The sequence below is a fragment of the Lactuca virosa genome, chromosome 2 (genome assembly GCF_052849685.1).
Source record: "Lactuca virosa cultivar CGN04683 chromosome 2, Lactuca_virosa_CGN04683_v6, whole genome shotgun sequence".
Classification (NCBI taxonomy): domain Eukaryota; kingdom Viridiplantae; phylum Streptophyta; class Magnoliopsida; order Asterales; family Asteraceae; genus Lactuca; species Lactuca virosa.
The window spans coordinates 234,195,388-234,222,202 of NC_136427.1; the positions used below are offsets into that span (position 1 = coordinate 234,195,388).

The 26,815-nt window shown below is 35.4% G+C and overlaps 1 protein-coding gene and 1 long non-coding RNA gene across 2 annotated transcripts; both read right to left on the reverse strand.

Moving 5' to 3' along the window:
• Positions 1 to 4,102: 4,102 nt before the first annotated feature.
• Positions 4,103 to 4,726, reverse strand: LOC145156861 (uncharacterized). The gene is made up of 3 exons (XR_013736949.1): positions 4,644 to 4,726; positions 4,491 to 4,570; positions 4,103 to 4,391 (listed from the first exon to the last, which is right to left on the reverse strand). It is a non-coding gene; the product is annotated as an uncharacterized LOC145156861 (long non-coding RNA).
• Positions 4,727 to 9,673: 4,947 nt separating this feature from the next.
• On the reverse strand, positions 9,674 to 12,160 carry CDF2 (cycling DOF factor 2). Its single transcript, XM_079079677.1, has 2 exons — positions 11,693 to 12,160; positions 9,674 to 11,226 (listed from the first exon to the last, which is right to left on the reverse strand). Exons 1-2 carry the CDS (start codon positions 11,903 to 11,905, stop codon positions 10,018 to 10,020), a joined length of 1,422 nt encoding a protein of 473 aa, XP_078935803.1. The 5' UTR covers positions 11,906 to 12,160; the 3' UTR covers positions 9,674 to 10,017.
• Between the last annotated feature and the right edge of the window lie 14,655 nt (positions 12,161 to 26,815).

Consider the following 26,815-nt stretch of genomic DNA (forward strand, 5'->3'; position numbering starts at 1 on the left):
CCTTGCAATGGTCCTCTGAAGTACCTGAAACCAAAAACAAAAACTGTAAGCACGAAGCTTAGTGAGTTCCCCGAAAGTACCACAACAAACACATAACAAACAATAGAATGCATACAAAGCCTTCAGCCTGACTGGAACGTCGCACCGGCCTATAGACTACCTGGAACGCTCACAGAACCTCCAGCATGCTGGAACGCCTCACCGGGCCTTCAGCCTATCTGGACCGTTCTCTGGGACTTCGGTCTGAATGGTACGCCTCTCAGGCCTACAGTCTATCCGGCACGCCCTGGGTCTCTTGTCCTTCAGTCTACACTGGTCTGCCTCAACCGAACCACACACAACATGTCGACATATACATAACAGATAAACATACATATAACCAGTCAACAAACAATCAGGCAGATCTTACAGATCACTAAGCATAACATCATCCTATATACCAGGATACCAATCTAACAGATCACTACAGTTTGATAACATACTATCACATAACAGGATATCTAATCCAATGGGTCAGCCTTGGTGCCTTCGACCTGTAAGTACACTGAGGAAAACTCACCTCTCGATCTGATCAATAGTTGATGAGGTCCCGACTCCGAATCTCAACTCTAACTAACACCTATCCATCCAAAATACTAAATTCTCAAACACCAACCAAAATGCCCAAAAAACCCATTAGTCAAACTTGGTCAAAGCCAAAGTCAAACTGGTCAAAATCCATAAGTCAACTGAGTCAACCCAGCCGAGTCAACACAGTGCACGTATGTGGGGCGTACTCCAACGTTGACCGCCATCGAGGGGCTTGACCACGTGCGCACTGCGTACTCAAATTATGCAGGGCGTACGCCTAGCTTCCCCAAAATCTTTTAAGAGCTTATTGCTTTAAGCTCTTACGTCCAATCTTCAGATCCACGGTCAAAATACCACTAAGAGTCATAAAGTTTCCAACTTTATGACTCTTCATGTACATTAAGTGCTTAATCCATAAAAACTCAACATCTTAATGCCTTAAGACATCCTATACCATGCATGGAGCAAAACCAACCCTTAATACTACATTTTTATAGCTTAAGACCCCTCCTAAGGTCTGAAAGGACGGCTTAATGGGTCAAGAACATGCCATGCTCAAGACTCATCAACTTGGTAGCAAAAGGACATAAAATCAACACATAAACAATATCTCACAAACTAGTCATCAAGGTATGAACTTTATACCTTCTAATGATGGGGAGTGATGCAAAACTTCCAGATCCAAGCTTGCTTCTAGCTTCCAAGCTTCACCACCACCTTTTTCTTCCTTTAGAACATACAAAAAGCTCACACTCAAACTTCCAAATGCTTAACTGGGTTAGGGTTGCAAGAGAAGAAGTTTATGATGATGGAGGCTGTAAATGGGGAAGGAAATGGGGCTTAATGGTGTTTAAATATGGGCAAAACCCTAAAAACTAGGGTTTGGAAACTGGCTACGTATGCCCTGCGTACGAGTGTACGGCTAGCGTACTAGGGTGTGCCCTAGTACGCCCACCATATGCACGTACTCACCGCGTACTCCTCAAGACGTAATTTTACGAAAATGCCACTAAGGCCTATTTTGCACTCTTTTCTCACTTAGGGACCAAAAATGCAATAATTCTCAATATAAGGGTCAAAAATGGAAGTGCCTAAAAACCAAATGTTACATTTGGGTGTGTGATTATGAAAAATGAGCTCTAACATGGAATATATCACTGCTCGAAATCACGATGCATACAAGACCTCACCATGTCGTAGTGGGTTAAATGAACTCGTGGTTTCCCTTTCTTCACGTCGTTACAAACAATCTTCACAGCAACCTACTTTATTCACCGCGTTGTGGCGCCCATACACCGTGTTGTGGCACCCATACACCGCGTTGTGGACCAAAATACATTTCCTACGACTTACGATGGAGAATGAACCAAATCACTGCCTCGCTCACCACACTGCGGTAACCCCTTTACCGCGTCGTGGTAAGGCTTTATTCCTCATTTCCATACCTTTAACAATGCCTTTCCATTCCACACTTGCTTTTACCAATTCCATTTCATTCTAACACATAACATCGCATTCTAATAGTTTAATAACACTTGATAAATGCATATAAACATAACTAAAACAGTTCACAAGTCTTAATTAATAACATAAAAATGACCAAAATGTCCTTAGCATCAAAATGATATTTTACAATATATTTAACTTAAAAATATTTGTTCTTACACAAATTGTATCTGGCATGTAGAATATATAACATTTCTTCTTATTTATGCCTACATCTCAATAAATAAATTGCAGCCTTCCAGCTTGTACTCGATTAGCGGATCTCATTGTGCATACCCATGTAACCCTACTAGTTGTTGAACAAATTTAAGTGATTGCAAGTGTTTTGTCCATAGCCTATCTATGTTTGTCAATATTAGAAACCTTTCTGATTCCTTCATCAAACCTCGAGCTTCTTTCTCCATAATAACCTATAATAATAATAATAATAATAATAATAATAATAATAAAACAATGTCACAAGTAAGATAACTTGCAAGACATGTTGTAACTGATTTCCCCAAATTGAAAAGTGACCGATTAAACAGGGAATAACCAATTTTGGAATCAAGTAATTGAAGTTCACTGATACATATTAACAAATAGTTGGTGTGCAAACCGGAGTTTTTTCAATTCCAGCACTAGTGATGCTACTGTTTATGATATCCTTCTCCATCTTCAAATGTAAAGGGCAAACAAATGAAAAACTTATATTAAAACTACATAAAATACGAACATGTAGATTAATTTGAAGGAAACCCCCACACGAAAATGAGGCTTCAAAGAGAACTATGTATGTTTTATTGGTTCATACCAGCGATAGTTGCCATCTATGGGGTTATTTATTTATTTAATCAGAAATCCTTAATAAATTACATACCTGATTTATCAGGACACTTTTGAAAAATCAACGAACATGTAGAAGAATTTGAAGGAAAAACCCACATTGAGATGAGGCTTCAAAAAGAGTGATCTTTGTGCAATGCAAAGGAGTCAACAACACACTCATGAACGACCAGAAAGAGAAGGAGGCAGAGCAACGACATGGTAGAAGATGAGAGAATCAATTGTTTTGTGCAGGTCCAGTCCAATGGCTATTGAAAGGTTCAGGAAGTATTTGAGTCGGTTGTGTTGAGGAAGAGGCTAAATAATTGGTGAAGAACATGTAGCAGTGAAGCCAAGAAGCCGATGAAAACCACTCTAGCTCCAAACCACCTGGTATTGAGTCGGCTCAATACCAGACATTGTTCATAAGCCTATTACGAATTATAAGTATGTATAATGTGGGATAGAAGACAACAACTAATTTTATTTAGAATGTGGGACAACTAAAAATAAACAATAAAAACAATTAAAAGAATCAAACCTATAACCTATGAATATGAGACACGTTCTTTTCCACTACACTAGTATAAACTTTGTTAATTTTCTGTCTAAAATTATTTATATATGACATATTATTCTACAAGGATTATATAATCGGTTCGGATTTTTGGGTCGGTTTGTAAAGTAGAAATCGAAACAACCTAATTTTTTGGTTTAAAAAAATCCAAACCTAAAACCAATGGTTTGGGCAAATGACATAAAAGTCTTAAGTTTGACAGAAATGTAAGGATTTACCATTTTGGGTATTTTAGGTTCATTAAATTCGGATGTTTACAACTTTTTTTTTTTAATTTTACCCTTTTGCATATTTCTAATTTTTTAAAGCCCTTACATTTAGAAGAAATGTTCAACATTACCCTTTTTTTTCTCATTCATTAAACGTTTGACAGAAATATTAAGTTTTGTTGGGTAAACCTGCAAAAAGAATAAAAATGATTTTTTTTACAAACTTTCGGCTTTAATTGAACAATAAAAAATAGCTCTTTTTTTCTGTTCCAAGGAAAAAGTAGCTATATGAACAATAAAAAATAAATAAATAAATAAGAATGGAGATAATTGAACACTCATCTTTAAAAATCTACAAAGAAACTTACTGTAATTAAACCGTTAAAATTCATCCACTCGTAGACTGCCGATTTTCTTTATTAATAATCATCAAGGCTCCAAATGAAACATACAAATTTGAAAAAAGAGAAAAGAAAAAAAAATAAAAATAAAATAAAATAAAATTTATTCAACACTGAAATAACTCATATGTTAGGGATCAATGAGGATGAAACAATTTAATTCAAAATGTTTTTTCTTGCTTCTCCCACGAAATTAGTGAAGGTGAAGTTAATTAGAGTTTAGCCTTGAGGTGCTGGAGCTTCTGGAATAGGAATAAATCCAGATTTTGTATTGGTGTTTGGGCCTGCATCTTCGTAATCCAACTCCATCATCTCCCTAGATTCCTGATTCATCCCAAAGCATTTAATTTATGCAAAACCTCTAAAGAAATGAAGCTATAATTAATGGAAAAACAAGAAAACTGACTGAATATGTATATATACGTGAAATGGATGAGAGGCAGCAGTGATAGCAAAATGATCAACACCCTTAGAAGATCTCAAGATCAGTTCTCTACCTGATCCTACATTACAAGAACAAGATGAATGAATCAAACTTATAATTTAGAGGATTAAAGCCCGGAATAATCAGTTTACCAGTTTGGAAGAACAGAAACAAAAGAGTTGTGGTGCTGAAGACCTTGAGAAAAGACAACAACCGAACCATCTTCAAATCTTTCTTCAATCTGTTTTGGTTCTTCTTCTGTTGTGAATGGTTATTTAATTTATAGATGGGGAAGCTACAAGGAAGCAGCCATGGAAGCTGATGGTGAAAGGTCTGGAGGGAGTTCGATAAAGCGGCTTGGCGTTGACAACTAGAGACAATCTAGGATCAGGTTGGTTGTTTCCATGAATTGAGCTTAGTATAATAATGATCCATTAAATCTTAACTTTGAATCATCACACATTTAAAATATCTTACTGCAAATATCGGTGATCTTAAACCAAAAAAATATGTATATGTTTTCTTCCTTTTGACGCTTTAACAGTCTATATAAAATCTCATCCTCGTATGCTGTATTATTCTTTTTTTTTTTAGCATTTTACAGAAACGGTGATTGATTTGTAATAATAAATAAATAAATAAAGTTCCTATATAGTGATTCAAAACGTCAATGTCTCATTTAAAATCGTTGTGTTATATAATCTGGAAAAAAGTTTGATAGGTGTAAATGTTTTCTAAAGAACAAATTATAAAAGCTTAACGAAGTTTGTAAATTAATTTGTTTTTATTTAACTTAACAAAGTTTATAAAAAACAAAAAATTAGTTTGACATAAATATGCGGATTTACTCTTAATGCATATATTAGGTTCACTTATGTTAGAAAAAAAAAAGTATCTTTTTGTCTATTTCTGCTTAATTAAAGCTTTTATATTCGGCAAAAATGTTAAATTTTACTTTTTTTTCTAGTTCATAAAACTCTTAAGTTTGATATTCTTGTTCATTAAAATTCTAAAGTTTGCAGAAATGTTCAGTAAAACTGTAAAAATGGTAAGTTTGAAAAAAATGAAAAAAAAATCCAAACATTCGATTTCGGTGAACCTAAAATCCACAAAAGGGTAAACCTATATATTTCTGCCAAACTTAATGATTTTATGTCATTATCTCATCTGATTTGATAACACCGGATATATATATATATATATATATATATATATATATATATATATATATATATATATATATATATATATATATATGACTTATTCAATTAAATCTGTTAATTTCAGTTTAACGGTTTAAGAGTTAATTTCGGTTTAGCAATGCCAATGACAGCCTATATTCATGATGGGAACATAGAGAAATTTCGTCAGAATCAAGATACTATCTTGATTAGATTGTTATATTCATGATGGCAACATAAAGAAATTTCGTCAGAATCAAGATCCTATCTTGATTAGATTGTTGTATCCTCCGGACATTTTCCTAGCAGGGAAAATTCTGTCTTAGGACACTGCAAAGCAGGCCTCAATCTCTACACAAATTCGAGTTTGTAATATGTTGTAAACCTACATTCAAGTATGTTTTTCTTATGAATTGATACTTGTATTTACATTTAATTACAATATATGTTATTTTGTTGATTGTATACTTATGTAATAACAATTTTAGTATAATCAAGGCATTTTAGTACAATAAAAATAAAATTACAGATTATCAGTTGAGTTCAATTATTGATTTTATCAACAAGTTAGAAGATGCGAAGTGCATATTTGTGTAAAACGAGTTTGATATCGATTTGATCACATGGTGAGGGACAAGGGGTTTGCCCCAGTGTGGTGGTAAGGTAGTGCCCTTAGTTTATGGGATTATGTTTTGGAATTATTTTACTAAATTATGAAAAATATTAATTTCGGATTATCCACATAATCTGGATTTCGTGATATCCAAGGTTGAAATATCATATTCGGAAAATGATCAAACGATCCTTCAAGCAGATCAAGGATACCTATTGATTTCATAAATGACCTTGTTCCTACCAACCCCTAACATACATTTCTCACCATTCTAAAGAATGTGAACTAGCCTTATGTTTAATCCAATTAAAATAGCAAATAAGAAAGTCATCCATCGTTTGCATATTAGTCGTTTTTCTCTTAAAAACGATGTTGTTCCTAGCTTTTGATTGGGATCATCTAAAGAACCAAGTATATCAACACCAACCTTAGTTTACATCTCTTTTTGCCACTTGAAAATGTCTTTAAAATGTCCAGTGTAGCTCACTCATTGGGGCGCCAGCTAAAGAAGAAAAAAAGGACCATGGTCGAAACCATCTCCAAATCGTTAAAGCATATGAGAAATTAAAAAAGATGTTTAGATTCTCTTCACCCTCCAAACAAACGGACAAAAAAATAGAAGAAAGAAAAATCCTCGATGCAGAAGGTTCGAAAAAAATAGAAACTATGTTCTTGAAAACACGCCAAGAAAAACAATTAACTTTTAATGGCACCCATCTTACCCAATTAAAAGAGTCGAACATACCCACCGATAATTTGTCCACCACAAGTTGCCTCAAAGAACGGACTATAAACTGCCAAATACTGTCTTTAATCCACCACTCATATTCGATAACTAAAACACATCAATCATTTGTGATAAATCCAATTATTGATTGGTCTCCCTACCTTTCTCAAAGGTCTCGACCACTCCCAGAGACAAGTCGATATCAACTGGCTCCCTTATTAAACGTATGTGGCGTTTGCTTGCTTAATAATAATTTTGTACGCCACTACCATCACATAACCATGTCAGCTAGATATATACACATAAAAACCGATTACCCAATTTTGAAATTGAACCGACTCGAAGAAAAATCATAGATTTGGAACTTGAACCTTTTCGAAGAAAAATCATTTTTTTTATAAAGTATGCCCGAAGTGATCTAAACCAACCGAATATCATAATTATCGTCGTAGCGGATTTTTACCGAATAAAAATGGTTTAGAACACATGAACGATTGAACCGGTACCAAATACATAGCCTTAAAACTAGTTTGTATAGTAAAAGAGAAATCGACACTCCTCCAATGTGAACCCTACTCTCCCTTCATGACTCCTAACACTATATTTGATGTCCCTTATGACAACTAGCGAAGTCGATTGTAACTTATTATTGACTACAAGTCCCTTTGACGTCCATTAGGCTTTTTCTAATTTGCATTTAAAATAGATGTTGGTAATTGTCTCTAGCCTTATTAACTTTGTGATACCCTCATCACTAACCTTGAAACCCTGAACCAGTAGTAGCTTGACCGGAGAAGTCAAAGAATTTGAAACAATGTATAATATCCCCACCATTATTAAATCATAATGGTTCTCTAATTTCTCTATGAGGTATGTGGGGGTCTTAATATTATTATTGATTTGTGGATACTTACAAGGCGGAAAAGTTTCCAATTGAAAACCAATAATTATAAAGGAAATGGTTTTCTTGGTTAAATATGTGAGACTCATCGTCCATCCAAAAAACATAGGGTTGTGTGTAGGGTTCTAAAAAGTGTGTCATGGCGCGGCATCTACGTCCTAAAAACCTTCATGGCAGTGATGTTAGGCGTGACACATGTCAGGCGGATCATGGTGCGCTATGGTAAGAATTTTTTTTATCAATGTAAGATATAGGTTCTTTCCAACAGCAACTAGCGAGACTTCATTTCTAGGTACGAACATTAAGTCTTTCAAATAGCAACCTATAAAATGGAGAAAAAAAAAATCAAACTTGAAATGATGAGTTCAGTTAAGAATTTCTTTTCCGCATTAACTTGTAAATATAGGCATTTAAATCCCTCTATTAGAAAAATAGCGACACATTTTTTTCTCATTTTTTTTTCTTTTTCTAATCGGCATGAAACCATCAAATTTTTTTTTTTACTTTTTTTATTAGTTGTTGATATAACACTTTAAAAAATCTGATATATTTTTTATAAATCTATAATAATGTGATTCATTTTCTTTTTTGTATATTTATTCAAGTTGATCAATATAATTGAATAATAATGAAAGCACATACACACACATACGTCTTAAATTGAGCCTTAAAAACATCAATGGCTTCGTCATGCCTCGTAAAGAGTGAGGTTTAATCTTGTGAGAACGTTAATTAAAGCTAATCAAGGCGCTCACTCCCAAACAGTGGTGGGAGTACTACAGGGATTGTACCATATTTTTTAAAGTCAATGATAAGATAACTACATAAAATATATCTTGACAGTGTTTATACCCACGTATCAAAATTTATGGCTCCGCCACTGCTCCAAAGTAATGTTTGTCTAGTTTAAAGATATTGTCAGATAGTTGATCTCCATGATATTTTGATCATGCTTTTTTTTGAACGGCTAAACTACTCCTTAGTTACATATGTCCATGACGGGACTTGAACCTTCAACCTCACGGAGAAAAGGCAACACCTGATTTGATTTGCGACCCCCACAAATCATCCTCCGGACCTCAACGGTCCAAATTAGTTTCAAGCAGGGTGAATAGTCTAATTAATTCTGAAAACTTCACTACTGGTGAGATCGGATAATTGGTGAAACTGGGAAGGGAATTCAGTTCTGATCTAGAAGGATCTTGAGAGTTGAAGTTAATTATGATGGTGGGTCTATATCCTTCAACATTAGAAGTGCATGTAATTCCAAAAAAAAATCTGAAAAAATCAGGAAGCTTAGAAAGGATTTCCATGTAAATTTTGTAAGTATTGAAGAGGCTCGGGAGTTTGATATTAGAAACATTCCACTTGCATCTTTTTGGAATTAGAGTAATTTTGACTTTTTTTTGTTGTCGAAGCAGGGGGAAAGTTAGGTGGGATCTGTTGTAAGTGGGACGTTTCCATATTTAACTATACTAACAATTAACATCCTTAAAAATCAATGATTCATACTGAGATTAATTACCATGTTTAATGTCTATGCTTCCAAGAATCCATTACCATGTTTAATGTCTATGCTTCCAAGAATCCGGTTGAAGGAAAACATCTTTGGTTAGATATGAGGAAATCTTAAAAACTCAATTAACTGTATTTTGATTTTCATGGGCGATTCTAACCACGTTAAAGGAACGAATGATGGACGTTTTTATTATTTACATAAGCAAAATTATAAAATGTAAACATAATGTAAATCATCAAGAGGCTCATTCCAAGGTCAAAATAAGATTAAAGATTAACGTTTGTGAATTTTGGTATTCTAAACTTATTTCACTGCACAGTGCACACCTTTCACTCTGTTCTACTACCTTCTTCACTATTTCACAGATAACATTATGTACACGAGACTCAAAAATACTTTAAAATTCAAAAAAACTTGCAGTCTTCTCTTCTATCTCTTTTTCAACAATGGAAAACTACAAAGGATATATGGAAAAATCATCTCACCTTTCTTTCTTTCCCATTTGCATGTCACTGAAAAGTGAAACCCCATCTCCATGCAACAAATAACCTTTGAAACAATTCCCATTGCCAAAAAACAAACTCCTCATGAACTTTCTTGAAAATTAAGAGACCTTGATAAAGCTGCAGGATTCGCTTGTAACGCAGGCGATGTTGATGTTTCTTGAATCATTTTCTTTTCTTCATTTTTAGATTCAAACGCCTTGAAAATACCCCCTCGATTCACAGGAACAGATCCATCTTTTTTTATTCCCAATGTCGCCCATATTGAGCTTTTTGCAGCTTCATCAGGATCATCAATCCGCAATGTTTTCGGAACCCAAAGACTCTTTTCACTCTCGTTTTCTTTCATCACTTCTTCACTCTCCCCGCATTTTACATTCTCGTCCCTCGAATGTTTCCCCAGAGTCGGCGAAATCGGACCCGAAGGAGGGGCAGGATGGTAATTACCCGGAGGAGGAACCCAATACGGGCCGGGTATGGATACGGATACGGGTACGGGTACAGGACAACCCCAATACGGGCCGGCCGGGTAGAATGGCATCGGGAAGCCAGGTGGACAAAAAACGGGACCCATTTGAGGAGTCCACGGATACGGGGCACCCCATGGGGGCGGGCCCCCGGGAAAACAAGGCACCTGTGGTGAGAATCCATGGCAACTTTGCATATCATTAACTGAAGGTCTATTTGTGTTGTCATCATTGATTATTAACTCTTCAGGCTTACGAATCATTGTTTTGTCTGCAATTTTAAGAACAGAAGCCATTGATTCACAGAGAGGTGTGTCTGAACCAAATGTAAGAACAGTGCCATTGGGATTAATGAGTGTGTGATTGAGCTCAATTGGAAGAGAAGAATCTGATACAGTGATCTGGCGGTATTGAGAGGCGGATGTTTTGTTCTTACGGCGTCCGGCGCCTACTGGAACGTTTCTCATAGTGCCGCCAGCTGTCCAGTATCTTTGACAGTTTTTGCAGAAGTGGCGAGGTTGGTTGACATTGTAGTTGTTGTAGTAGCAGAATTTGGTATCCATGCTGTTGCATCGAGGACAAGGGAGGATCTTGTCTGGTTTTTTTAGGGTTTTTTCTTGGTTGTTGTTGCTTGTATCACTTTGATCTTCTTCTGATTTTGATGCTTTTGTGGTAACACTAGCAGTAGCAGATTCGTTTTCAGGTGAAGGTGTTTTGGTGGTCTCGGTTATCATTGAAGTTGCATTTGGGTCTGTAATTTCTGAAGAGATTGTAGAATGAGCTATATTCTCTTCTTTATCAGTGGATTTGTCGTTTGATTGATCCTAAATTCACCACGAGTTTCAGTTAGAAATTGTAATCCATGAACAAATAAACAAAGATCGGTAAGCAAGCGTTGAAAGTAACCAAATTCATGAGCATAAGTAAATTGGTTTCAATGGAGAAAAGAGCGATTTGTATAATTTTATCTACCCGACCTGAATTTAAGTAAGAATAGTTTAAATTTATTTGAACGAGGAAGAAAGTTACAAAATCATGGTTGATTGAAATAAATTGCTCATAGACAATTACAAAATTCGGGTTATGTTCAATCACATACAAAACCCCAATGAAAATTAATAAGGACAAACCCTAATCGTCAAAATAAGATCCACTATAAAGCCCTAATTAATGAAACAAAAAGAATCAGACGATTGGGGAAATCAAACATTTCTAGGGTTTTACTAACCAAACAATCAAAATCATCATATGATTGTGGGAGATAAAATCCATCAGTAATTAACCGTTTACCTTATTATTATCATCTGATTCACGTTCTTCCCCAACTTCAGACGATGAACTAGAAGAAGACGACCGATCTTCACTCTTGACAGAAGCAGCATCTCCACCTGCACCTCCACCTCCGGCGGCATCGCCTGATACAGCCTCTTGACTAAAAACTCCGTCAGGCAGCTGAATCGTCTTACCAAACAACTTAATAGCAGGATCTTTTCCCTCCGACATTTCAGGCAGAAAAATAGAATTCAGCGATGGGTTTTGGTTGGATAAAAGGAACAGATCTATTGTCTCTGACAAACAAAGGGTGCGGATCTTTTGGGTGTGTGTGATTTCGTCGTCGTCGTCGTCGTCGAGTAGGCTTTTGATCGTACAGCCACGTTAGCAAAGCAAGAAGCAAGGAGAGCCACAAGTTGTGTATGTGGCTCTTGAGATCTTCTCTCTCTTAAACTTTCTCTCTCATCGCTCTTTTTGATTCTCAGTTTTTGCGAACTTTGCTGACTCGTCATTTTTTTATTTCATTATATATTCTTCTTCCCATCCTCAAATACTAAATTTTCATTTTACTACCCTCCCTTTTTCGAATCCTTTTTCAAACTATTCTATTTGACTTTTTTGTTATAGACCAAATTTTCTAGAGAGCTTATACTTTGTTTTGGATTATTTTATAGTTTTTATGTTTTAATCATAGTTATATGTTTTATTCATAGCTATATATATATATATATATATATATATATATATATATATATATATATATATATATATATATGCAAATTGTAGTGTTTATAGTAAACAAATAAGGATTATAAAAATATGTATAATAATCATATAGTTATAGGCTGACATGTATTCGTCATATCTAACATCTATCATTTTACAATTTTTTCAAATGAATAATAAAAAAATTCATTAAAAAATTATTATAGTTTAGTTTTTTTCGGTTTAACCACCAAAACAAAATAAAATAAAAAACTTTATTTTAACCACTGAGAGTTTGTTTGTATTTTCAAAAAAACTATTATATAAAACTTTGAATTCTATAAAAGCCATAAGATGTTAAAAATTATTTGGTTTAACCACCGGAAAAAAAATATTTTTTCTATTTAACCATCGAAAGTTTGAATTAAAAAAAAAACTTCTTTCACCTAACAAATATTTTTCGATTTGCTATTTGCAACTTAATGGAAAAAAAGTAAACTGTTTTAAAAAAAAAATACAAAGTTTCTGTGGTTAAGTTAGAGAAGAAGTTTTTTTTAGAGCAAACGGTACGGGACCATAACGTCGTAGAGATGCCTATGTGGCACCTCCATAACGCCACAAATACCGCCCCTGCTTCTCGTTTTGGTGTTGCTTGTTGCTTCTCGTTGCCGGCATAACGCCCCCATAACGATCATACTCTTTCTTTCTTCCTCTCCTTTCTTTCCTCTGTTTTTCTTCACCTCGACGAGGTTAAGACTGGGAATACCCCCCCCCCCCCCCCCCCGCTCTAGAAGTCATGAAGAATTGTTGGTGATGTGGCAACGTTGTGGATGAGTATGGGTGTGACCCATACCCAATGCTTTTACTGATTAAACCCAAAAAAAATCAAATTATAATGAATTTTATAGAATTTGGGCGAATAACTATAGTGAGTCTATCTATTGTTTTTACTAACAATTATTTGAGTGTTTTGTAATTAATTTCTATAATCACAATAAAACTTGATAACTAATTGATTTGAAGTTTTCTTATAATTTAATTTCTAGAACTATTTTGTGAATATAACCGATTATATAATTATTCTTCATATTTTCTCATAGTGAAACAAATCATGCAAATTGTTGAATGTGTTGATTAAACGTGATTAACTCATGCTTTGAATTTCCTTGAAAATATTGACATAAGATTGTGTCATTAAAAATCTAATTTACTGATATTTGATTTTATCTCTTAAAAGTTCAATTATACTTTTATTTACATTTTCATAACACACACACGCACAAAAAAAACACAAAAAAAAAAAAAAAAAAAAAAAAAAAAAGAAGAAGAGTTAAGGGGTTAAAATTGTCGCTACACTAAAATTAAGGGGTTAAAATTATATATAGCCCTCTTCTTTCCTTCCTGTTGCACCACCCACCCAACTCCGCTTTTCAATAAAGTAGTAGCACTTTTTATCTTCTTACAAAAATAAACTATTTGTTTATAACCTCCCCTTTTCTTTTGCCTTTTTCTAAGTACTCCCACCTTTTTCAAATTTTTTCACTTTTGTTTGGTTTAAACTTGTGGATGAAAATGCAAGCTTGCTTCACTTTGAAGCTTCTTTCTTCCATTTGTTTGCCACTGACACCCCATATACGTGTTGAAGTGGGTTAATGCGACTGGTATATTATTAGTTCATAGCGACTAGCGAGGGGTATTATATTTGTCACAATATATGTAGCGTTGAAGTTGTCATGCTCTTTCAAAAATTTATAGTTTAGAAGGTATTCGTTGTTGCGCTTGTTATATTATTTTTTTAATTAACTAGAAAAGATTCTCCGGCGTTGCCGGGGTCGGAAGGTATTGCTTTGTAAAGTAAAGTAGCATGTTTGTTGCTTTGTTAGCGTTATAATAACCACATGTACAGATTAGTTACAAGTAGTTGAAATTAGTTATTTAATTTCTGTTAGAAGGTTGTTAGTAGCTCTCTGTATATATTCTCGATTCTTTGTATGGTTGAAAGTTCAGTTAATGAAGAATACACTTTTAATTCTTCCATTTCTCTTTCTCATTTCTCTCTTTCACTTACAAGTTAACATGGTATCAGATTAGCAATCGATCCAATCTTCTTCTTTCTTCTTTCTGATTCAATTCAAATTCAATCATGCCTGACAGTGATTCCTCTGATTCTTCGATCATTCCCATTTCCAGCCCTTATTACATTGGTTCTTCTGATAACCCTAATTCCATTCTTGTTTCAAATGTCTTCAATGGCGTTGGGTTTAACTCCTGGAAACGATTAATGATTCTGTCATTATCAGCCAAAAACAAGTATGGATTTGTTGATGGTTCAATTCAACCACCTGCAACCAATTCGACTACGTATCCAAGTTGGCATCGTGCAAATTCAATGGTGATTAGCTAGATTTTGAACTCTTTGAACAAGAATCTAGCTGACAGTGTTCTATTTCTTCCTACTGCTTACGAGATATGGAACGAACTACATCAACGTTTTGAGCAATCTGATGGCGCTCTTCTTTACAACATACAACAACAGATCTATTCTCTTTCTCAAGGTACTGATGATTTTTCATCTTATTTCACAAAATTAACCAAGATCTGGGATGAATTGAGGATTATTCAAAGTCTTCCTTCTTGTACCTGTGGTACTACTGCATCGATTCAGAAGTTTCTTGAAGATCAACGTCTCATACAGATGTTGATGGGTCTCAATGAATCATAGAAAATTATCAGAGGCCAAATACTCATGATGAAACCACTTCCAACAATTTCTGCTGCGTATTCTATGATAATCCAAGAAGAACGCCAACGCACAATTTCTATTCCCTCAAACATTAACACTGATGCAATTGCAATGAATGTCACTACTGATTCCTCTTCTTCCAAGAAACATCTCATTTGTAATCACTGTAAGAAATCAGGTCATACAAAATCCAATTGCTATCGTCTCATTGGATTTCCTACAACCTTCAAATTCACTAAATCAAAGAAAGAGGATCCTAAATCAAGTGTTCAGAATGTCACTTCATCAACATCTTCTCCTCCAATTACTGTGGAACAATATGAACAATTAATGCAATTTTTTCACAACCAGGCATCTTTATCTCAAGCTTCTACCAGTCAAGTTCATTCTTCTATAACTGATGGGGCAATGAATAACGAAGGTAGTCCTTTTTCTTATCATGACTTTGTTGCCAATGTCTATAAATCATCTTCATGTTGCATACAAATTTTTCTTGGATCATAGACTCTGGTGCAACAGATCACATTTGCTCTAATCGTGATTTGTTTTCTTCATTTCAATCATTAATTCAGCCACATTACATTGGGCTTCCTGATGGACATCATGCTACAGTTTCTTTTGTTGGTGATATATATTTACATGATTCTATTGTTCTTCATGGAGTGTTGTATGTTCCTTCATTTAAATACAACCTCCTTTCGATTCCTAAATTCACAAGACAACTTCATACATTTGTCATCTTTACTGATGAACATTGTCTTATGCAGGACCCTTCATCAAAGAATGATTTAGCTCTTGGTGTCTTTGGAAACAGGATCAATGACCTTTATGTCTTTGATCATCGTACTATCAAAATATCTCTTTCTTTTTGTTCTTTAGTTTTTCCATCTGTTTCCAGTTTCAATGTAATCAATAAGTCTTCTAACACATTGTTGTGGCATTGAAGATTAGGACATGTTCCATTGAACAAGCTTAGACAGTTGTCTCTCATTTCTTCTCAATGTAATGATTTTACATTTGATTCATGTATTACATGTTCTCAAGCTAAGCAAACACGTTTGTCATTTCCAAAAAGCCAATCTAGTTCTCATCAATCCTTTGATTTAATTCATATCGATGTGTGGGGACCATACAAACATTGTACTCATGATGGCTTTAAATACTTTCTTACCATCGTAGATGATTTTACTAGACACACATGGTTACATTTGTTGACTAACAAGAGTTCTGCTTTTTCTCTCATAAAAGCTTTTGTTACTCTTATTCAAAATCAATTCAAGAAAACTGTCAAAATCATAAGAACCGATAATGCATATGAACTTGGTTCCAGCAATGAAGGAGTTCAATATTTTCAGTCCAAAGGCATCATACATCAAAAATCAACTCCTTATTGTCCTCAACAAAATGGTCTAGTTGAGCGTAAACATCGCCACATACTTGAAGTTGCCAGAGCATTATTTTTTCAATCCGACTTGGATCATGCATATTGGGGAGAGTGTGTAAAAATTGTTGTTCATCTAATCAACAGAATGCCAATGAAAAATCTGCAACACAAAACTCCTTTTGAAGCATTACACAATGAAGTACCATATCTAACTTACCTAAAATCGTTTGGTTGTCTCTGTTTTGTAAGCTCACAAATATCAGGGAGGGACAAATTCATGCCTCGCACAAATCCTTGTGTTTTCATTGGCTATCCCTATGCTCAAAAAGCTTACAAAGTACTCAATCTGACAACCAACGAGATACTTGTTAGTCGTGATATCAAATTTTTGGAGGATATATTTCCCTTACATACACCCAAACATAAACCGTTCAATCCTAATGAGACTTGTCTTCCTGTTTCTTTAGATGATCCAGATAATTCCGAATTTACCCCTCATATCAATCCTTCCACTTCTGTTGATAACAACTCCATATCTAATGACAACAACTTAAGAAGATCCACAAGGGTGTCACGTCCTCCTTCTAGATTACAAGATTACATATGTAATCAATCTTCTTTACATGATTGTGACCACACAATTACCAATTTATGCATTGGTTCTAATCACATTGATATTGATTCTAGTCAATTCAATCATCTTGCTTTTCAAGTAATGAGTCAATCTCACGAACCTGCATTCTATAATCAAGCCAAAGGTAATCCACATTGGGAGGATGCTATGGACAAGGAATTGCAGGCCTTAAAAGCAAATGATACATGGGACATTGTCAAATTACCCAAAGGCAAGAAGCCAATTTCATGCAAATGGGTGTTCAAAATTAAACGAAGAGCTGATGGTTCTATTGAAAGATATAAAGCTAGGTTAGTGGCCAAAGGCTTCACTCAAAAAGCTGGTATTGATTACCATGAAACCTTTTCTCCAGTGGTCAAGTTTAACACTGTTCGATGTCTAGTTGCTCTTGATGTTAAACGAGGCTGGAAGATACAACAACTCGATGTCAATAATGCCTTTCTTCATGGAGATCTCCATGAAGAAGTCTATATGAAAGTCCCACCTGGTCTTCATACTAACTCTCCTTCTCACGTTTGCAAGCTTAGAAAGTCATTATATGGCTTAAAACAAGCATCCCGACAGTGGTATTCGAAACTCTCAACAGCATTAAGGACTAGAGGATATAATCATTCACAAAATGATTATTCACTTTTTCTCAAAAAGATGGAGAACTCCTTAGTTATTGTTGCTGTTTATGTTGACGACATTTTAATCACTGGAGATGATGATGATGAAATCTCAAGCTTAAAGGGTTTTCTTGATGATCAATTTCGTATCAAAGATTTGGGACAAATTAGTTTCTTTCTTGGATTGGAGTTTAACTATGTCAACAACGGCATGATCATCTATCAACAGAAGTACATTAAAGACTTGCTTGACGAATATTCTATGACTGAATGTACTTCTGTTACTACTCCACTTCCACACAAGCTTCGATTGGTCCCGGTAATGGAAAATCCCCTTGAAGATCCCACTGTTTATCGACAACTCATTGGTAAATTGAATTTTCTGGTTCATACTAGACCTGATCTATCATTTTCTGTTCAATACTTGAGTCAATTCAACCAAACCCCATCTCAAGCTCATTATGATGTTGCTTTGCATGTTCTTCAATATCTCAAAGGCACTTTCAATCAAGGACTATACTTCAATAAAGACTCTTCTTACAATATTGAAGCATACTGTGACTCGGATTGGGCTGCATGCCCAATCACAAGACGATCGGTTAGTGGATATTTTATTCTATTTGGTAATAGTCCCATAGTATGGAAATCAAAGAAGCAAATTACAGTCTCATTATCATCTGTTGAAGCGGAATATCGTTCAATGCGAAGGTTGTGTGCAGAACTTGCTTGGTTGAGTCGACTTTTTCATGAATTTCAAGTGCCTAATATCACACCTATTCCTTTAAAGTGTGACAACCAAGCAGCTATATACATTGCATCCAATCCTATATTTCACGAACGGACAAAGCATATTGACATAGATTGTCATTTTGTTCGTGAAAAACTACAAAGTGGGCTTATATCTTTGTCTCATGTTTCAACCAATCATCAACTTGCTGATGTTCTTACAAAATCACTCATTGGCACAAAACATCAAGAAGCTACAATCAAACTGGGGTTACAACCTTACCCTCCAGCTTGAGGGGGGGGGGGGGTGTTAGCGTTATAATAACCACGTGTACATATTAGTTACAAGTAGTTGAAATTAGTTATTTAATTTCTGTTAGAAGGTTGTTAGTAGCTCTCTGTATATATTCTCGATTCTTTGTATGGTTGAAAGTTCAGTTAATGAAGAATACACTTTTAATTCTTCCATTTCTCTTTCTCATTTCTCTCTTTCACTTACAAGTTAACATGCTTTTTGTCCGTTAATGTGAGGGTAATTTGGTCTTTTCAGGTAGTAGGGACTGAATTTGTCACCATGGGTAAACCATATGGACCATTTATGTTATTTTGGCGGTGGTGGTGGTGGTGGTGATGGCAGATGGTGGGTGGGTTTATGGTATTGAGTGGGTATTTTCTAATAAATAAAACATTAATTTAAAACCAAAAAGAGAATGTTAAATCTGGTAAACCACATGGACCAATCGTGTAATTTTGTCTAACAATAATAATAATAATGATGAGGGACCATTTCTGCCAAAAGACTAAATACTAATAATATGTAATAAAAGGCGAGGGTTATGAAAAATTCAAACCAAAGTGAAAGGGTTGTTTGTGAACAAAAGCATAAAGATGAATGGTCAATGTTGTAAGTTGGAGGACCATGACAAAAAAGGTGTCACTTTACTGTTAAAACTTTTCATAACTTTAATATATATATAATAATTAATATAAAAAGTTAAACAATTTAAACAAATTATTTTTATAAAAACTAAAATTTAATTAAATTAGAAAATAAATTGCAACACACCTAAAAAATAAAACATATAATTTAAAATTACGAAACCTAGAAATTTAAATTACGAAACTTAAATAGTATATTTTTGTGCAATCTCCTCTTTGGCCTTTAACGTCATTTCTTTTTTGCGTCCGATAATATTGTTAGTTTTTTTGTTATGATCGTCACGGCACAGTTTTTTTCCTTCTATTTTGCGACACTCAAGTATTGCTCCAACGTCGATTTCAAATTGTCCATTTTTATTGTTATAATTTTATTTGTTCGGTGTCACTCGAACCACTTGCCGTCTATTTACCCTTTCGTTTAGTTTGGTCTCTTCCCATGGGACGAGTGTCTCTTGGAACCTCAGTAGGCTCCTATTCATTGAGGTCAATCCTGACATGTGTATCCAACGATTGACTATGAGTGGTTTTGGAAAGTTTTGGTTCTTTTAGAAGAACCACTCATGAACGTTTCTGAACTTTCGATATCTTGCCATTTTTTCTAATTCTTCACAACATTCCAAACATGAAGAAATTTGAAATGCGTCCTTGAGCTTTTTGCAAGATTGTTTCATCGTTTGCACCACTTTGTCATAGCCGCTTCACAATCGAAAATAACGCATTAAACTTCATGACAACTTTGTTGACGTTCCTCCACTTTCGAGTAAATTTGATCTTTCTTTCGGTAGTCTCCAAGCTTCATTTCCGCAAGAAAACGCCTAGTAACTTTCCGAAAAAAAAAAATTTGGCTCATCTTGGTTTTTCCCGATCATTGGATCTTCTGAAAACATCAATCCACGCATGACCCAACACCATTTCTTCCTTTGGTGTTCACTGCTTGGAAGGTGCTTTTCCTTTGCTCTTGCATTCTGGTCGACAACAAATCTCTTCCGGCTCGGAATCCGTTTCGGCTACGACTTTGGGTTGTGAGTGAGTTTCGTATTGTGCTTGAGTTTGAGTTTGGGATTGGAATTGGAACAGTGATTCGGGAAGATGGTCAAATGGGTTGAACTCATTTTCCGATTGAGATTGGAATGACATTTGGGGTTGGTGTTGGGGTTGAGATTGAGTTTGGAATTGTTGTTGAGATTGGAATTGTGGTTAAGATTGGAATTATGGTTGGGTTTGGATAGGGTATGGGTAGTATGCATCGGGATAGTGGTAATTAGGAGGTGAATAAATTGGTTGGTCACTTTGACTTTGGATTAAGGTAAGTGATGAAGGTGAGATCAGGTTTGTTTTTTGATTTTTTTTTTTTTTGCTAGTTTTTGGAGTTTTTGGGTTGGAAGGGAAAACCATTTTTCATAAATATGAACAAGTTTTTGATGGAAAATGAAAGATGATAGTGTGGTAGAGAATATGACAGTGAGTGGTATTTATATAGGTTGAAAAATGGGTTAAACTTTGAATTTTTTTTGAAAAAAAAAATGATAACAAAATGTGTACAAAACGGATATATTTTTGAAAATTGGAATTACCTCTCTTTCTCTCTCACCGGCTAACATTTACCAAGTTTGGCCACCGAACTTGGCATGCCGAGTTTGTGGCCCGGTGTTCACCTAGTCCACATCAGCAATTGTCGAGCTTCACCGAGACCATTCTGCTAAGCCTTAGAGCTATGAAATGGGATTTCACACAATAGTTTCATGTTTCAAATCTGGTCATCTTTAAAGTATCTTTAATATTAATATTTTCGATTGATCCTTTATTTGGGTCTTAGATTTTGAAATAGATTGATATTAACCGTTCAGATAATATAGTTTATCAATATTTTTTAGTGCTCTTATAAAATTATATATCATATTAGATCAAATCAATATCATTATTTTCTTATGTATTACTATGCTATAATATATGAAAATAATAAATAAAAATTAGGAGATAACTAAGGCCCTATTTGATTTGGATCTGACCAGGTCAGGTCAGACAAAAATGTCTGACTCGGTCAACTCCATGTGTTTGATATGCCTCAGCTTTGCATCTGACCGGGTCAACAATGTCTGATTCGCTCATACCGAAAAAAATTGCTGACTGAATCTTATTGAAATTCATTCCACCATTGCCCCTACACCACCCTCATCCTCCTTCCTCGCAACCATCGATTTAATCCCTGGAAAGGGAAAAAGAAACACAACACACAACAAAAAGAAACACGAACAGAGACTGCATGGGGAAGAAGACAACTCAAAATCGGAATTAGGCAGTTTTGGTCCTTGAAGATACTCATCTTGGCCGAATATACCACAACTTTAAATTGTCTTGCATAATTAATTTCTGGAAATTACTAGTTGGACCCTGAACTTTTATAATCAATTATTATTATTATTATTATTATTATTATTATTATTATTATTTTATTTTTATTTTTTATTTTTATTGGTTTTATTATTATTATTATTATTATTATTATTATTATTATTATTATTATCCATCAGACTATCACTAGAGCATCAGGGTAAAATAGTCATTTTGCATCAGTCAGATGTACAATCAAACAGAATGGTTTCTTACTCAGTCAGAACTTATTACTCAGACATACATTTCTCAGTCAACATTTTCTCAGTCAGCAACTATCAAACGGGACCTAACTATAAATCGAAGACAGTGTGACATTTCATCCTGCAACTAACAGAATCATATCTCAAGTTGATTTTTATGGTTAATACCGTAAATCAGTTTATGGTTAATATCGTAAATGTGTAGCAAACTGATTGTTTTTACAACACTTTGTTTTTTTTTAAATATATCATTATAAGGTATGTGACTATAGCAAATTTTATTTAAAAGGTACTCTTTTTTAATTGTATTTTATTAGATGTATTTTGGAATATGCCCCTCTCCAAATAGTCGAGCGTTTAAATCACTTAGTAGACAAAAAATGTAGATTCAAAAGTATGATTAAATAAGGTATGAGTTAACCGTTTTAAAAAAATGTGTTGTAACAGAATCATATCCTTAGATTTTATTCACATGAACTTAGTTTTTCTTCAAGATTTGACTATTTTTACAAGAAACTTTTTTATTAGAATAAGATATGAGGAATAAGTCTATAATTATATCATGTCGATAGACTTTATGGGTGGGTTCAAACTAGGAATATGGATTAAAGTGGGGACTTTTAGAAGGATGGAATGGGGGCATATTTGGAAGAAGAAAAAAAAAACTGGAGTTATGTAAAGCAAAACTAAGGGCAGTGGATCTTTATGCGGATTCCAAATCTATAATTCATGTAGCAGGTTGCCAAGCACTATCCCGACCCACCATTGCCTTTTTTGTTTGCCCTTAAACTACCCTTTTAATAGATTCCAGGCCCCCACACGATTTATTAATGCGGTAAATTTCGTAAAAAGTTTATAAGGCTATAAGACATGTCTCTTTTTCAACCTTTCAAAATGTTTTTATAAGGCTATAAGACATGTCTCTTTTTCAACCTTTCACAACGTCACAGCAGCACCACGTTATTCTCTTCATTAACTGTTTACAACAAATATGTTTCCAATGAAATACTCACCTTTCAAACATTTCAAAAAAAAAAATAACCACTAATTTTTAGATAGAGAAAGAGTCGGCTTTGTACGTTGTTTCACCGCCAAACACTTCCTTTTTCAGGGACCGTGCAAAAGGGTGTGTTGTAGTCGCATCTTTGCCAAAGCCAAGTCAGCCAGCCCTTTGTTGTTGTTGGGCATATGTACGTCTGATTGTGACAATAAGACCGGTAGGTATGGGTTACATCCTTCGCACCATTTTATTTTACCACTATCATATGTCATATGTCATGTCATCTTCACATCATTCCATATTATTGGTGAATTTAATGTCACTAGAAATTTTGTGTAACTGAAAAGATAGTGTGTCATTTTCCCGTCATGATCAGTACCGTAGTAGCCTTGTCAAAAATCATATAATTTCCATAAGAAAGCCTTGCAAACCGTACATACATCAAAGTCAATTTGTTATACTTTTGATCCACAAAAATATAATTACAACAAAACAATTTTTATAAACTCCGCCTTATTAGGAATAAATAACACTCACCAAGACAATAACTTATGGAAAAAGTATTGGTGATTTTGGTGTCACCTAACATTTTGTGTAATTAGAATTGACATATGAGCTAATGGACTTATCGTTTGTACTCTATATTATATGTTTGGTGAATTGTAAGGTCACACCTTATGATCTGATGAGTCAAACACTCGTACAAGTTATCTGCCAGTGACAACGTCTACTATACCGACAACACCAACGAATCAAGCTTATCAGCGTCAGCGAATAGTATAGTTATTCTATGTAATCTTTTATATATTAGGTAATGATATATATATATATATATATATATATATATATATATATATATATATATATATATATAAGTATAGAATAGATAGCAGATCCGGTATCTTTGTTATGAAGATCGGTGTAACATTCGGACCTTGTAAGTTTTACCTTTAACCCTTGCTAAACAAAAATTCTTGCATTTTGGTCCTCTGGCTAGTATGCGGGGCGTACTCTATGAGTACGCTTAGCGTACTAGCTAGATCTTGATCGCGGGCATCGACCACGTACGTTGGGCGTACGTGGGTTACGCAGGGCGTACGCTAGCTTGGGACAAACCCTAATTTTTAGGGTTTGTGCTCTATTTAAGCATCTTAAACCCATCCCCTAACCATTTTAGACCAGCCTCCATATCCTCAAAACCCTAATTTCGTCCTTTAGCCTTTTTGTGGTGCTTTTGAGCTCTTGTAAATAACTTTGGTGTGTTTTGTGCATCTTGAAGTGGTAGAGGAAGGTTGAAGACTCATTCTTTGGAGAACAGCTTAGAGATCCAGATTTAACTCCTTCATTTCATGACTTTTGAGGTATAAAGTCCATAACTTGTCAACTCTTTGTATAGATCTTCTTTTGGGCTTGTTTATGGCTATTTTGGTCCCTTTTGGTTGGTCCTTGTGAGCTAAGGTCGTTTCAGAAGCTTAAACTTTTAGATCTGGACATTTTAAGGGTCCCTTAAGCATAAAAATGCAAACTTTATGGTGTTTATGGACTCATGCATGTGTTAAGACCATTTGTTAAGATCTTTTGAGCTCTAGAGCACCATTAAGCCATGCATGCACGTAAAGTTGCCAACTTTACGTGATAAACCATCTTTTGAGACAAGATCTGAGAGTATGGAGTATGGGCTGAATGGATTAAGTGCTTTTTGATGTAGGTAGGCCAACTGGGGAGTACGTTGGGCGTACAAGCTAATACGTTGTGCGTACTAGCCCCAGAGCATGTACGCTAAGCGTACGAGCTGAGTACGCCCAGCGTACCCAGCAGGTGGGTTTCTGTTTTTGGGCTTCTCGGTTTTGGGCCATGTGTGGACCTTAGGAGTTTAGGGCTTTGTTGGGCCATCAGATTTCTAGTTTGGACCCTCTTGGATGAAGGCCCACAAAGGGGTTTGGGCCAAATTTGGAAAATTGGGCCATAACTGGGACTTAAGTGGCTATTTTTGGAATTGGGCCTTTTTGAGTAATTGGGTTTGGCTTTGGCCTTGGGCCAAGTTAGGTAAAGGGTAAAACGGTCTTTTTCCATAGTTTGGGCTCTTGCTATGATTCGGGATCCAATCATTAATTGGATATTATTCTATGATGATAGTGCGGGGATTTTTGGACCAACAACTAGAGATTTTCCTGTGAGATTCAGCAGTCTGAGGTGAGTCTTCCTCACCATGTTTAGTGGGTCGAAGGCACCAATGCCGACCCATGGTTTATTATGTTCGGGTGCTAGATGTCTGCGTGACTCTTGCTTGTGTATGTGTTTGCATGCTTAGTGCGTGGGGCCCAATGGATAATCTGTATGTTATTATTTGTTATACTTGTATGTTTGTATGTTGGGCGGGGCCCGTTGTGCGAGTTAGGGCGAGGCCCATTATACTCAGTGGACAGGGCCCGTTATGCGAGTTAGAGCGAGGCCCGTTATACTCAGTGGGTGGGGGTCGTTATGCGAGTTAGGGCGGGGCCCGTTACACTCATCGGGCGGGGCCCATTATATGTATGATATGTGTGGTATGTGGTATTTGGGGGAAACTCACTAAGCTTCGTGCTTACGGTTTTCAGTTTATGTTTCATGTACTTCTGGTGCAAAAGGGAAGAGCTCGGGGTGATTGTAGTGCACACACGATATTGTTCTGTATTTTCATGATAACTCTGATATTATATGATGTTTTGATGTATTTGTTCCATTTGGGATTTATGAGGATGTTTATGGATATTGTTTTTATTAATCAAAAAATGAAATGTTTAGGTCTTATTTTTGGGACGTTACAAGTTGGTATCAGAGCCTTAGTTTGATGGATTCAGACATACTCTCGGGTGTGTTTGAACTCAAGATGAAGATTTGGTAAAAAAATTTCAAAAAGAAATATCTTTAAAGAAAAGGGTTTTCTAATACAAGAAAGGGTGTGGTACATGCAATCGACCGAGATCAAGTAAGTTTTCCCAAAATACCCATACATGTTATTTGATATGATTTGATTTGTGAATCTATGAATCGCATGCTAGTTAGGGCTAAGGATCTGCTCAGTATTTGCATGATATAATGCTAGGAGAGATGCATGTGTATGCCTATTGTATGAGCTTGTAGACTTGCATGCTAGTATTGATCAGTCGGTGATAGGATAGCTTGATTAGGTTATGCTTGGTTTTGATTACTCGATGCTCGAATGCTGCTTGCTTTGTGCTTTTTAGGAGTTCCTACTAGTTTCAGCTAACTAGTAAGTGAATATGTTAAGTTACATATTACTGAGACTAGATAATTTTAGAAGGTTTGGTTTTAACTATATGGCGCAGCTCTTGTTTGAGGCCCACCGTTGTAGCATGAGACCTTTCATTCGAAGAATTATCTGGTTTTGGTGATATGTAATTGTATTCGTGAGCTAGTTAGAGGAAGTTGACGGGAGTTTCTTCTACAGCTGATGGCAGAGAGTGGTGTGGAGTTTACCCTAGAAAAATCTAGGAAGAGATTTAGTGCTATGAGCCTTATCTTGTTGAGGGTTAATTGTATGGATATAAAGTGACTTGGCGGATTCCATGAAATCCTTGAGGAAAGTACGGATAGATGTGGAATGTAGTATGGGTCCGTACTACTGGAAGCAGAGGATTCGTACTCGAGTCAAGGAGAGTTGCGATGAAACCAGGACGCTTGTGGAGTTTGTGATCCCTCGATATATTTTGATGCGTACTTTGATGGTTTATATGGTCTGTTTTCAGTATGGTGACTCTTCGAGGCAGACCGGTTGGTAGTTCTGGTGTTGGTGAGGGCTCGGGCT